At 39.0% G+C, this 13,998-nt stretch overlaps 1 protein-coding gene across 5 annotated transcripts in view; it reads left to right on the forward strand.

Annotated features, from left to right (window-relative positions):
* Positions 1 to 13,998, forward strand: part of LOC110288726 (solute carrier family 22 member 27) — an 86,232-nt gene that overhangs the window by 41,186 nt on the left and 31,048 nt on the right. For 4 of the 5 annotated variants that reach the window (XM_085834243.1, XM_085834245.1, XM_085834244.1 and 1 more), the window contains one exon: positions 10,464 to 10,584. In XM_085834243.1, coding sequence (XP_085690369.1) covers positions 10,464 to 10,584 — 121 coding nt within the window. Of the gene's footprint in view, positions 1 to 10,463; positions 10,585 to 10,753; positions 10,791 to 13,998 lie in introns of all 5 variants that reach the window. The other variant, XM_085834246.1, reaches the window with a different exon arrangement.

A 13,998-nucleotide genomic window follows, 5' to 3' on the forward strand; every position in this document is an offset into this window, starting at 1 on the left:
TACTGGTTAGTTCATATTGTTGTTCCACCTATAGGGTTGCAGATACCGCCCCCCCCCCCAGCTCCTTGGGTACTTTCTCTAGCTCCTCCATTGGGGGCCCTGGGATCCATCCAATAGCTGACTGTGAGCATCCACTTCTGTGTTTGCTAGGCCCCGGCATAGTCTCACAAGAGACAGCCATATCTGGGTCCTTTCAGCAAAATCTTGCTAGGGTATGAAATGGTGTCAGCGTTTGGAAGCTGATTATGGGATATGGGATATGGGATATGGCAGTTTCTAGATGGTCCATCCTTTCGTCTCAGCTCCAAACTTTGTCTCTGTAACTCCTTCCATGGGTGTTTTGTTCCCAATTCTAAGAAGGGGCAAAGTGTCCACACTTTGGTCTTCGTTCTTCTTGAGTTTCATGTGTTTAGCAAATTGTATCTTATATCTTGTGTATTCTAAATTTCTGGGCTAATATCCACTTATCAGTGAGTACATATCGTGTGAGTTCTTTTGTGATTGGGTTACCTCACTCAGGATGATGCCCTCCAGGTCCATCCATTCGCCTAGGAATTTCATAAAAAGTAGGGGAAAGCCTCAAAGATATGGGCACAGGGGAAAATTCCTGAATAGAACAATAATTAATTTTTATAAGACACAAATTGGTGAAGGGGGCACCAGCTCATTTGTAGAGTTTTGCTGTCATACTTTTTCTTGTGCCAGATATTAGAATTGGAGATGCTGTTGGTCAATTAGATGAATTAAAGGCAATGTGTTTAATTTGGCTCCTGAGGTGGCAGATGCCAGGGGATAGCGACACTGATTCACCAAAGACAAGGTGATTGTACTTATTGATATGGACAGTGTGAATGTTTGAATAGATATGGCCATATGTAGCTGTTGTATTACAACTGTTAACTATGTTCCCCCCAAAAAACTGTATCTGCACAAGTGTCTGCATGTAGCTTTTGGGAACCTGCCCCAAGTTGATTCTCTGATTGGTAAATAAAAATGCCAATAGCCAATAGCTTGGGAGAACAGGCATAGACAGGATTTTAGGACTTCCTGGGCTTGGGACCAGGAGGAGAAAAGGAAGAAGGAGATATACCATGCTGGGCAGAGTGTGTGAATAAAGGAGAGACAGGCAGCAATGAGGTAGAAAAGCAAGGAGAGGACCCTAGGCTCTGGGGTAAGAAATTATGGCCCAGAGGGCACCATACGTGGCTCCAGAGTGCCCAAGATAGATATAGAATTGATAAGTAAAAGTTCAGGATTAACAGAATGGATAGTGGTTCAGCTATTGTGCTGTTTAAGATGTGTTAAAATAAAAAGGCTGTGAGTGTCTTTCATTTGGGAACATAGACCATTGAGGTAGGTAGCACACCCACCACCTGGTTCATTATAAATTATTTCAATGGATGGCAAACAACATGTTAGGCAAGAACTCACTTTTAAAAATTAATTGGAGATTCCCAAATGGGATAGACATGCCTTCTCCCTAAGTTTAGAAGGAAGGGAGAACTGTTTTCTCAGCGGAACCAAGCATGTGGTTCTTTCTAACACCTGTGAGTTCTGAGCTCTTGCTGTGAGCTCCTGCTGGGACAAGGCAGCTGCAGAAGACAGGCTTGAATAGGATAGGAATGGAGGAATTGATGGAAATTTAAGAAGTTAAGGCTTCACAAGCCTTGGAACACAGATTCTTGGAACAGAGGAATTCAGGGATAGCTTAGCATGATATTCATTCACAAATTTGCCCGAGAATATGCTCATAAAGAAAATAGAAGGGAATTTAATTGAAGTTAAATACAAAGGAAAGGATGTTAAGATAAATTATATAAAGAAAAGGGGACATAACTATATGTCCACAGATACCAATCTCCTTAGAAGGGAAGAATAAGGGAAAATGGCATTGTTTTAAGGATAGAAGAGAGAAATAGTGGTAACTGCTTTAAGTTCTTTTAAGTATACATGGGAAAATAAAGAAATTCAGGCCCTGATCTCAAATGTAGGAAACAAAAGCATGGAGATAAAAGAGAAACCCTATATCAAAACAGATAATAATAATTGTTAAAACACGTTTTAGTTGCTTTGAGTTGTTTTAATTATCAAAACGAAGGTGGTATCAATGCCATTACTAATCTTCTGTGAAAGAGGTCATAGTAAAGAAGACCCTAGGAAAAAGGAGGCTGCTAAATTGAACCGATTGATTTCGGGTTTCTGGACCAAGGACATGCTATTTTGGGAGGGAGCCTCTGTATTTGTGTTAACAGGAAAGGAGAAAAGGCTTTGGACCCCTTCCAAAGTAATATGGATATGATATGATAGGCAAAGACTCCCTGAAATCTTTGCTACAGACAGGAAAGAGAAATTCTAGAAGACCAAACAGGAGAGGTATCATGAATTGCTGATCTCTCCATATGGGAACAGCCCTAAAACTGGCTTAGACATAAAAATGTCTCTAACCAAAATTTCAGCTAAATCTTTTTTAGAAAATTTACATGCAAATCATTACCCTCCCCCCCAAGTACTCCCTCCCACAGTTCCTGATCCCATTCCTCCTCCCCCTTGGCTCCTAGAGGGTTCTCCCCTGGCAGCCAACTCCCCCGTCCGTCCCTGAGGCCTAAAGTCTCTCAAGGATTAAACTCATCTTCTCTCACTAAGGCCTGACCAGGCAGATCTCTACTACATTTGTGCCAGGGGCCTCAGACTGGCCCTTGTATGCTCATGAAAGGTGGGTGAGCCTCTGGAAGCTTCCTGAGATCTGAGCAAGTTGTGACTGGTGGCCTTCCTATGGGGTCGCTTTCCCCTTCAGCTTCTTCAATCCATCCCCTAATTCAACCACAGGGGTCCCTGACTTCAGTTCAATGGTGGGTGTAAGTTTCTGTTTCTGTCTCAGTCAGCTGCTAGAAGGGCCTCTCAGGGACAGCTATGCCAGGCTCTCATCTGTAAGCACATCATAGAATCAGTAATAGTGTCAGGCCTCAGTGCCCTCCTGTGATGTGGATCCCAAGTTGGGCCAGTCATTGGATTGCCTTTGCTTCAGTCTCTTCTCCATTTTTGTTCTTTCAGTTCTTTTAGAGAGGAACAGTTCTGGGCCAGAAGTTTTGATTGTGGATTAGTAATGCTATCTCTCTGCTTGAGGCCATGTCTATTTACTGGAGTTGTATCTTCCAGTTCCCTTTCCCCAATGTTGGGTATTTTGACTAAGGTCATGCTCATTGAGTCCTTTGAGTCTTTCACCTCCTGGGTCTCTGCTAATTTCTATAGGATCACCCACACCTCCCTGAGACTGCTTATCTCTATTCATTATCTTCTCCCTCTGGACTTCTCTCCCCTTGCTTGGCAAAGCTAATGATGTTCCCCCCTTTTCCCCTCCCCCTCCCTCCTCACATCCAGGTCACTGTCTTCCTCTGCCTCCCTCTATTATATCTGTCTCCCCTCTATTAGATTCAGTGTATCTGGTTTTATGCTGAGGTCCTTGATCCACTTGGACTTGTGCTTTGTGCAGGTTGATAAATATGGATCTATTTTCATTCTTCTACATATAGACCACCAGTTAGACCAGCACCAATTATTGAAAATAATTTCTTCTTTCCACTGTACGTTTTTGGTTTCTTTGTCAAACATCAAGTGTCCATAGCTGTATGGATTTTCTTTTGGGTCTTCAATTCTATTCTATTTATCAACCTGTCTGTTTTTCTAGGAATATCATGTGGTTTTTAATCACTATTGCTTTTTAGTACAGCTTGAGGTCAGGGATGGTGATTCCCCAGTTCTTTTATTGTTGAGAATTGTTCTGGTTATCCTTTTTGTTTGTTTGTTTGTTTGTTTGTTTGTTTTTCCATATGAAGTCGAGAATTGCTCTTTTCATGTCTGTGAAGAATTGTGTTGGAATTTTGATGGGGATTACATTGAATCTGCAGATTGCTTTTGGTAAGATGGCTGTTTTCACTATGTTAATCCTACCATTCCCTGAGTATGGGAGATGATCTTTCCATATTCTAATGTCTTCTTTGATTTCTTTTCTTTTTTTTTCCTTTTTCTTTTCTTTCTTTCCCTTCCTTCCTTCCTTCCTTCCTTCCTTCCTTCCTTCCTTCCTTCCTTCCTTCCTTCCTTCCTTCCTTCCTTTCTTTCTTTCTTTCTTCTTTATTAGGGATTTGAAGTTCTTGTCATACAGCTCTTTCATTTGCTTGGTAAGAGTTACACCAAGATATTTTATAGTATTTGTGGTTGTTGTGAAGGGTATTATTTCCCTGACTTCTTTCTTAGTCTGTTTATCATTTCTGTAAAGGAAAGTTACTGATTTGTTGAGTTAATTTTGTATCCTGACATTGTGTTGAAGTAGTTTATCAGCTATAGGACTTCTCTGGTGGAATTTGGGAGGTCGCTCATACATACTATCTTATCACCTGCAACTGGTGATACTTTGACTTCTTCATTTCAAATTTGTCTCCCCTTGATTTCCTTTTGATCTAATTGCTCTGGCTATACTTTTGAGTAGTATATTGAATAGATAGGGAGAGAGTGGGCAACCTTGTCTTGTCCCAGATTTTAGTGAAATTGCTTCTAGTTTCTCTCCACTTAATTTGATGTAGGCTTTTGGTTTGCTATATATTGTTTCAATTATGTTTATGTATATGCCAGGATTCCTAATCTCTCCAAGACTTTTACTATGTGGGGCTATTGTATTTTGTCAAAGACTTTTCCAACATCTGATGAGAATATAATGTGCCTTTTTCTATTGAGTTTGTTTATATACTTTTTGTGTATTTTGTTCGTGGATTTTCATATTTTGAACCATCACTGCATTCCTGCAATGAAGCCTACTTGATTGTGGTTTTGATGTGTTCCTGGATTCGGTTTGCAAGAATTTTATTAATTATTTTTGCATCAATATTCATAATCAAGATTGGTCTGAAGTTCTCTTTCTTTGTTGAGCCTTTGTGTGGTTTAGGTATCAGAGTAATTGTTGCTTCATATAATGATTTAGGTAGTGTTCCTCAGTTTCTATTTTTGTGATAATTTGAGGAGTATTTGTATTATTTCTTTTTTGAAGGTCTGGTAGAATTCTGTACTAAAACAATCTGGCCCTGGGTTTTTTTTTTTTTTTTTTGATTGAGAGATTTGTGATAACTATTCTATTTCCTTAGGGGTTATGGGACTGTTTAAATAGTTTATCTCGTCATGATTTAACTTTGGTATGTGGTATTTGTCTAGAAAATCATCCATTTATGTAGATTATCTATTTTTCTTTTTTAGAATATATAATTTTATAGTAGGTTCTGATGATTTTTTTGAATTTTCCTTAGTTTCTGTTGTCATGTCTGTTTTCGTTTTTAGTCTGATGGCATTTACACTATCCAGATAAGCTACAGTTTTTTTTCCAAAAACCTTTGGCAGACTTTTCTGAGCTTTATAATAGGGTGGTACATTAGTCTCTGGCCTTATTTCTTCTATCTCTTAGAGTCATTTCCAATTTTATTAATTAATTTTCCAAATTTTTCTTCTATGTTTGATTTCATTTTTTCATACTCCTTTACCTTCTATCTCTAATATTTTAGCATTTTCCTCATTTTGATTCATAAATTTCTTCCATCTCTCCTCTAATGTTTGATCTCATGTATCATCTCTTTCCCTTTGTTTCATCTTTGATATCTTAGTATTTTCCTCAGTCTAATTTATGAATTTCTTTAATTTATTCTCTAATACTTGCCTCTATATTTCATTGTTCTCCTCTTGTCTTTTAGACATCTTAGTATATTCCTCCTTCTGATTTAAAATTTCTGAAATATCTCTTCTAATGCTTGTCTGCATATTTCACCCTTTTCTTTTTGTTATCTTTTAGATATCTTAGTATTTTCCTCTTTCTGATTTGTAAATTTCTGAAACTTTTCCTTGAAGGCTTGTGAACATCCTTCATACTTTCCCTTTTCTTGTTTCTCTATGGCCCTCTTCTTCAAGACGACATAGGAAGCCAAAATGATTATGAGGATAAGAATGAGGATGACCAATGCAGTAATCATAATCAGTAATGTTTCACTTTCATTCAGGTCATCTATCTCACTCTCCTTTGTTTCCATCCTTGATCCATTCATAAACTCAATATATAATCTCCAAGAACCTTGTGTTATTGTGTGTCTCATCTTCATATGCCCTAATCCCTCAAATCTATGAATTTCTGACTACTTATATTTATGTATGAAATTTTGCACCCAATTCTTTCCCTTTAAACATAAAAACAGAATTTTTACCTTCTCTGAAGTTTTGTTGTGTTTGGATTCCTTTTATATGTATTCTGTCTCCCTCTGATGTTCAGTTCAGGACACTACAGTGGTTGGTCTTGTCCTAATCTTTTTGCTCACTGGGAGGGGTGGAAAGTTCCTTCAACTGGAAAAACCAGCTTGTAGCCATCTGAGTCCTGGAGTACTGTGCCATCTTGCTTTGTTGGGCTGAGTCAGCACTTGTGACCTCCCCCACCTCTGGGAAGATGGTACCTGTTTCAAGTGGGCTGTGGTGTCTTACATGCTTTAAGCCTTAGCACAGCTGTTTTGAAAGTGCAGGTCGGAAATTGGCCAGCTGAGCCAGTCTATAGCCAGGTTGCATGTCAATCTGGGCTCTGTTGCATTTGGCACAGTCCTTGTAGGCCAGCTATGCTAGTATGGCAGCACTATGCTACCACCTATGTGAGCACAATTAACTGTGAGCTGCATTTCACCTGTCTATAAGAAGAGGAAGGGAGTCAAATGTCTGGTTGCTAGTGTGTTTTAGCAGCACGGGGATTGGTCGGCCAGCATTTGTGCATGGCAGGGTTCCTCCTCCCTCCTGTACCTTTTTGACAATTTATTAGTAAGCTGTAAGCACTATGCTGATCAGGTTCTGAGCTATTGTAATCCTTCTACCTGTTAAAACCCACCCAAATGTCAATCACTTGCCAATCTAATGTCTCTCTGGCTTCTACTCTATCTGCCTGCCCTCAGGGTGAACTTCTCTTGGCTAAATGCTCTTAGTTCATCCTGTCTGATGAAAACTTCCTCGTCTTTCTGTCTTTTCTTTCCTCCCTTCTGGTCTTTCTTGAGACCCCTCACTTGATTCTAAGCCCTTCCTTCCTATCCTTCTGCCCAGTCATAAACCCCTGCCATTTATTGACCAATCATACATTAATGGGGAGAATTCTTTACAGTACATTGGTTAATATAGTGCCCTAATATCAGGTTATAGTCTGGTCTGGGGAACAGTATTCAGGTTCTGAGTACACAACACACAAGATGAATCCCAACAGGATCTCTTTCCTTACCTCCTTTTAAAAAGACTTAACAATTACTACCACAGGGCCATCAATATAGGAATATTTGATCAGAAATGACTCTACAAGGTGACCATAGACAATACATAAAGACAAATTTATACAGACAAGTACAAACAACTCACCTGCCACACATTTCTTTTCATCCATACAGCCTGTCACTATTATTGTGTGTCAGGAGCCATCTAGGAAAAACTAAGGGTAGCAGATGTCCTTCCTAGAGGTGGTCCACTTTTTTGCATGGACTAAGATGGGTAATCTCTGAGAGGCAAGTCAAAGAGACTTTATCTCAGGATTGCTTCTTGCAGCTGACATTCCATTCCTATCATTATGAAATTAATTTAACAATCCCTAGGCATTAGTCAACCCTACTGAGCTGATTTCCTGCAGATCAACATAAAGATTAACTTTCATGAATTAATGTTGTTTTGATAAATTAATGATTTTATAGAGTTCCTGTTTGATTCAAATAATCTTAGAAAGAAAGTTTTAAGGGGTGGTTTTAGTTGTTTTGCTAAAAAGATGTAATAAAAATAGAATCAAGGCTATAATGTGCCCACTCCTCATACTAGTAAGTAAGGCTGCATAGTAAGAAGTACAATGAGCTTTCATAATTACACAAAAATCAAGATAATCTTAGGACAAATTTATGTTCATTCTAGGTTAGATCCAAGGATGAAGCCACGGGTGTGCTCTATGATAAGACAAGGTCATATGAAACTGTTCTTTGAACTTATAATGAACTTTTATAATGAAGCACTGCTTTGAACTTAATATTATCATCCTTTTGCATCTTCCATGTTTTGTAAAATTTTATGAGGTAATTTTCTAAAGAACTTTTTTCTAGTATGTATAAAAAGTCTAGAGAAAAGAAATAAATTTGGCTGTGCAGTGGTGGCACACACCTTTAATCCTAGCACTTGGGAGGCAGAGGCAGGTGGATATCTGAGTTCGAGGACAGCCTGGTCTACAGAGTGAGTTCCAGGACAGCCAGGGCTACACAGAGAAACCCTGTCTCAAAAACTGTAACCTCCCACCCTCAGCCTGAAATCTGGCTAATCAGGTTTGACTGTTAGCACTAGGAGAGCATCAGGGGTGGAGCCTGCCACCCTATTGTTCTGCCACTCCCACTGCTACTACCTGCCGCCTAGCTGTTCCGGAGCCAACACATGGTCATCTGAAACTGGACTCCAAGGATGATTTGGCTGGAATGGGCCCCTCCCCCTTCTTCATAACCCCGTGTCTCCAAATAGTAAAATTGAATCTTGATCAGACTAATGTCTTGGTTCCATCCTTTCTCTCACCGCCTAGTTCCCTCTTTTCTTCCAGATTCCAAGATGCCTCCCAGTCTAGAACCCAGACACATGGGCCGCTGGTCGACCTCAACAATAAATAAATAAATAAATAAATAAATAAATAAATAAATAAATTGGGTGGCTTGGGGGGCTCTGCTCCATCCATCCATCCATCTATCCATCCATCCATCAAAATGTTTGTCTGTTTGTTTATATTTATGTATATAGGTATATGTGTATACACACACACACACATATATACATATACATACATATATATATATATATATATATATATATATATATATATATATGTAAGCATGCATGGACGCTTCTGGAGTTGATTGAGACAGATGGTTGGGCCTGCTAGAAGGTTTTTGTATGAATGTATGTGTGTCTGTGCATACTTGTCTGTGTAAAGGATTCTAATTATTTTTTTTTGTTGTAGCATTTTATCTATGAGGTAATTATTTTATACACAGAAAACTTTTGTCTATAAAGGGTGATATCGTCATTTTTAACTTCTTCCAGTTTATGTGCTTTCTGTGTGAATAACTCTCTCTTTCTTCTTTGGTTAACAAAGAGTAAACCAGCTTGATCAGTGACGGGCTCCTGGCTGCCTGGCCAGAGAAGGGAGCACTATCAATAAATCCTTTACTTAATCCCCTGTTGTTAAGCAGCAAATGTTAATTGTCTGAAGCCATTTGCTTCTTGGCCCCATAATAATGAATCAAGGAGAGTAAATATTATTTATACTAAGCAACCTTTACTCTCACAAAACCAAATTTTCCCCTCCACCTTCACTACACCCTAGTGGACTGCCATCTAGAGAGAACCAGTGCTGGGACAAGTTCCCATCCCTTATATATGCTTCCACCCTGTAAATGAAAAGCAGGACCAGTTTGCTTTGCTTGACAAGTCAGCAGCTGATTAGAAGAAGTTATGAATGCAATTTGGATGATATAATTAGTATACAAAATTTATACAATGCTTTTTTTTTTCAAGACAGGGTTTCTCTGTGTAGCCCTGGTTGTCCTGGAAGTCACTTTGTAGACCAGGCTGGCCTCAAACTCAGAAATCCACCTGCCTCTGTCTCCCAAGTGCTGGGATTAAAGGCGTGCACCACCACCACCCAGCTTTTTTTTTTTAAGATTTATTTATTTATTATATGTAAGTACACTGTAGTTGTCTTCAGACACACAAGAAAGGGTGTCAGATCTCATTACGGATAGTTGCGAGCCACCATGTGGTTGCTGGGATTTGAACTCAGGACCTATGGAAGAGCAGCCAGTGCTCTTAACCGCTGAGCCATCTCGCCAGCACTATTTTTTTCTTTTTTTAAAGCTTTTTTTGTTTCTGTTTGTTTGTTTTTTGTTTGTCGAGACAGGGTTTCTCTGTGTAGCCCTGGCTGTCCTGGAACTCACTCTGTAGACCAGACTGGCCTCGAGCTCAGAAATCTTCCCGCCTCTGCCTCCCCAGTGCTGGGATTAAGGGCGTGTGCTACCACATCCAGCCCAATGCTTTTCATTTAGAGAAAAGAACACATTATTACATGATATTTCCTATACCCTAACAAGGAAGTTGGTATATGTCTGTGGAAGCATCCCTCATAGTCTAGTTCCATGCTTCATAGTACTAATGTATATCCAGGTAGAGGGAGACAGATCCCCACTAGGGATCTTGGTATGAATTTCAGAAGTGCAGTCCATTATGTGGCTAAATCATTCCTCACTTTTAATGAAGGTATTAGATGACAAAAGATTTTAATGATGGATATATGAGAATGTTTTAGGTCAATTAAAGAACAAAATTTTGAAGGTTAAATTTTGTATGGAAAATAACAATGCAAGAATTGTTTCTACCTCCAATATCTTCATGGACAGGTGGCTGTCAGAGTCAGCTCGGTGGCTGATTGTGACCAACAAACCCCAGAAGGGCTTAAAGGAACTTAGAAAAGTTGCACACATGAATGGAATGAAGAATTTCGGAGACCTAACCATGGAGGTAAACATAATGGGTGATGGTTATGACATAAAGGAAATACAGGCTTGACATTTCTATGAGTTAGTGCCCAAGATGCACTACGCTGTCATTAAGAACACTGCATGTGAGAGTTTCATTCTAATGAGATTGAAAGCACTGATGTTTTAACCCCTTTGTTTCTTGAATTCAGTTTGTAAAATTCTTCTGCAGAGGATCTCATTCACAAAGTAAGTGTTTTAGTACAATGTTAGTGATATATACTAGTTTGCTACATTTAATATATCTAGATAATATATTTTGATGATTCCCACTTTATCCTTTCATTAACCTCACAGTACCCTAGAGAGTGTAAGAGGAACATAGGAAGATGGGGAGATAAAAATAAGTCTTATTTTCCTATGGGTTTACAAACCCCTTTGACTCCTTCAGTCCTACAACAATATCAACCAAACAGACCCCTCAGATCTCCCATAGACTAAGCCATCAACAAAGGAGTACACATGGGTCCAGCTGCATATGTAGCAGAGGATGGTCTTGTCATGCATCAGTGGGAGAAGAGGTCCTATGAAGGCTCACTAGATGCACCAGCATAGGGGAATTGAGGGCAGGGAGGTGGGAGTGGGTGGGTGGGTGGAGTAACACGTTCATAGAAGCAGGGAGAGAGAGGATGGGATAGGGGGTTTCCAGGAGGGGGTAAACTGGGAAGTGGACAACATTTGAAATGTAGATAAAGAAAATATCCAATAAAAGAAAAGGCTTTTCTTGTTCCCAAGAAGTCCCCAACTAGTTTCTCTGTGTGTGTCTTTTATTTTTTGGTGAATTAAGAAGATAAATTAAGATTTCTTAGAGGATCCATTTATAGGGGCATGGACAATAAACAAGGGGCTACATTACTTTACAAACCTCTCCCTATCCAGAGCAATCATTAATCATCTCTCCTATCTCAGGATGATGGATTTTATTCAATGAATTTTGGGTGGGTCTAGTGCAGATAACCACAGCTGTTTAGAGTGCAACCACTATGTCATGCCTAGAATACAGCATCACATATCACCCCATGCACAATTTTAGACCTTGTATTGTGAGAGAACTCACTTTCGGTATGGTCCCTGATCCTTGCAAATAGTGTTGTAGACATCTAGTTTAGGACTTACTCATTTAATAATTCTTTATTTTAATTTTTTGAGGAATGGTCAGTTTCACCTTTGGAGTAACTTTCTCAAACGGTGGAAAGAAGCCTCTCTGATCAAAATGGAAAACAGCATTAACATATGATTAATTTATGATTAATGTATGACTAATATATGATTAATATATGGACATGAACTGAAAACAGCATTACTATATGATTAATATATGGACATGACCAAAATCATTAGAAGGCCATTCAACTGGCACACAATCTCCATATAGATAAATACTGAATTGCCTCTACTACTAGGGCCCAGGAGTCCATTGTTGAATAAAATGATATAGAATACTGTCTAGCATCAGCCTGCATAGCAACTTTCAGTGCAGTGAGACTAACCAGCAGAGAATAAGATTCCAGGTTAATTCTAGCTTAGTTTTTTTATGTTCAGCAACCAGAAGTTGTAGTATATTCAGCATTTGACTCTTAATATTCTTTCTATTTGGATATTACTTATACATGTGTGATCATTAATATCAGAAGATGTTCCAACTTGTAATAAGGACACATGCTCCACTATGTTCATAGCAGCCTTATTCATAATAGCCAGAAGCTAGAAAGAACCCAGATGTCCCTCAACAGAGGAATAGATACAGAAAATGTGGTACATAGCCGGGCGTGGTGGCGCACGCCTTTAATCCCAGCACTTGGGAGGCAGAGGCAGGCGGATTTCTGAGTTCGAAGCCATCCTGGTCAACAAAGTGAGTTCCAGGACAGCCAGGGCTATATAGAGAAACCCTGTCTCGGAAAAAAAAAAAAAAAGAAAGAAAATGTGGTACATTTACACAATGGAGTACTAGTCAGCTATTAAAAACAATGAATTTATGAAACTCTTAAGCAAATGGTTGGATCTGGAGGATACCATCCTGAGTGAGGTAACCCAATCACAAAAGAACTCACATATATGCATAAGTGGATATTAGCCCAGAAACTTAGAATACCCAAATTACAATTTGCAAAATACATGAAACCCAAGAAGAAGGAAGACCAAAGTGCGGATACTTCATTCCTTCTTAGAATGGGGAGCAAAACACCCATGGAAGGAGTTACAAAGTTTGGAGCTGAGACTGAAGGATGGACCATCCAGAGACTGTCCCACCTGGGGACCCATCCCATAAACAACCACCAAACCCAGACACTATTGCATATGACAGCAAGATTTTGCTGACAGGACCCTGATATAGCTGTCTCTATATGTATATGATCAAGTGACCATAGGTGTGTGGGTTCATTTCTGGGTCTTCAATTCTATTCCATTGGTCTACTTGTCTGTTACTATACCAGTACCACACAGTTTTTATCACAATTGCTCTGTAATAAAGCTTTAGGTCAGGCATGGTGATTCCACCAGAGGTTCTTTTATCCTTGAGAAGCGTTTTTGCTATCCTAGGTTTTTTGTTATTCCAGATGAATTTGCAGATTGCACTTTCTAATTCGTTGAAGAATTGAGTTGGAATTTTGATGGGGATTGCATTGAATCTGTAGATTGCTTTTGGCAAGATAGCCATTTTTACAATGTTGATCCTGCCAATCCATGAGCATGGGAGATCTTTCCATCTTCTGAGATCTTCTATAATTTCTTTCTTCAGAGACTTGAAGTTTTTATTATACAGATCTTTCACTTCCTTAGTTAAGGTCACACCAAGATATTTTATATTACTTGTGACTATTGAGAAGGGTGTTGATTCCCTAACTTCTTTCTCAGCCTGTTTATTCTTTGTGTAGAGAAAGGCCATTGATTTGTTTGAGTTAATTTTATATCCAGGTACTTCACCAAAGCTGTTTATCAGGTTTAGGAGTTCTCTGGTGGAATTTTTAGGGTCACTTATATATACTATCATATCATCTGCAAAGAGTGATATTTTGACTTCTTCTTTTCCAATTTGTATCCCTTTGATCTCCTTTTGTTGTCTAATTGCTCTGGCTAGGACTTCAAGTACTATATTGAATAGGTAGAGAGAAAGTATGCAGCCTTGTCTAGTTTCTGATTTTAGTAGGATTGCTTCGAGTTTCTCTCCATTTAATTTGATGTTAGCTACTGGTATTCTGTAGATTGCTTTTATCATGTTTAGCCATGGGCCTTGAATTCTTGATCTTTCCAAGAATTTTATCATGAAGGGGTGTTGAATTTTGTCAAATGCTTTCTCAGCCTCTAATGAGATGATCATGTGATTTATGTCTTTGAGTTTATTTATAGAGGGGATGGATTTCTGTATATTAAACGATCCCTGTATCCCTGGGATTCA

Source organism: Mus caroli, unplaced genomic scaffold (assembly GCF_978045245.1).
Source record: "Mus caroli unplaced genomic scaffold, Mus_caroli_1 scaffold_20, whole genome shotgun sequence".
Taxonomy (NCBI): domain Eukaryota; kingdom Metazoa; phylum Chordata; class Mammalia; order Rodentia; family Muridae; genus Mus; species Mus caroli.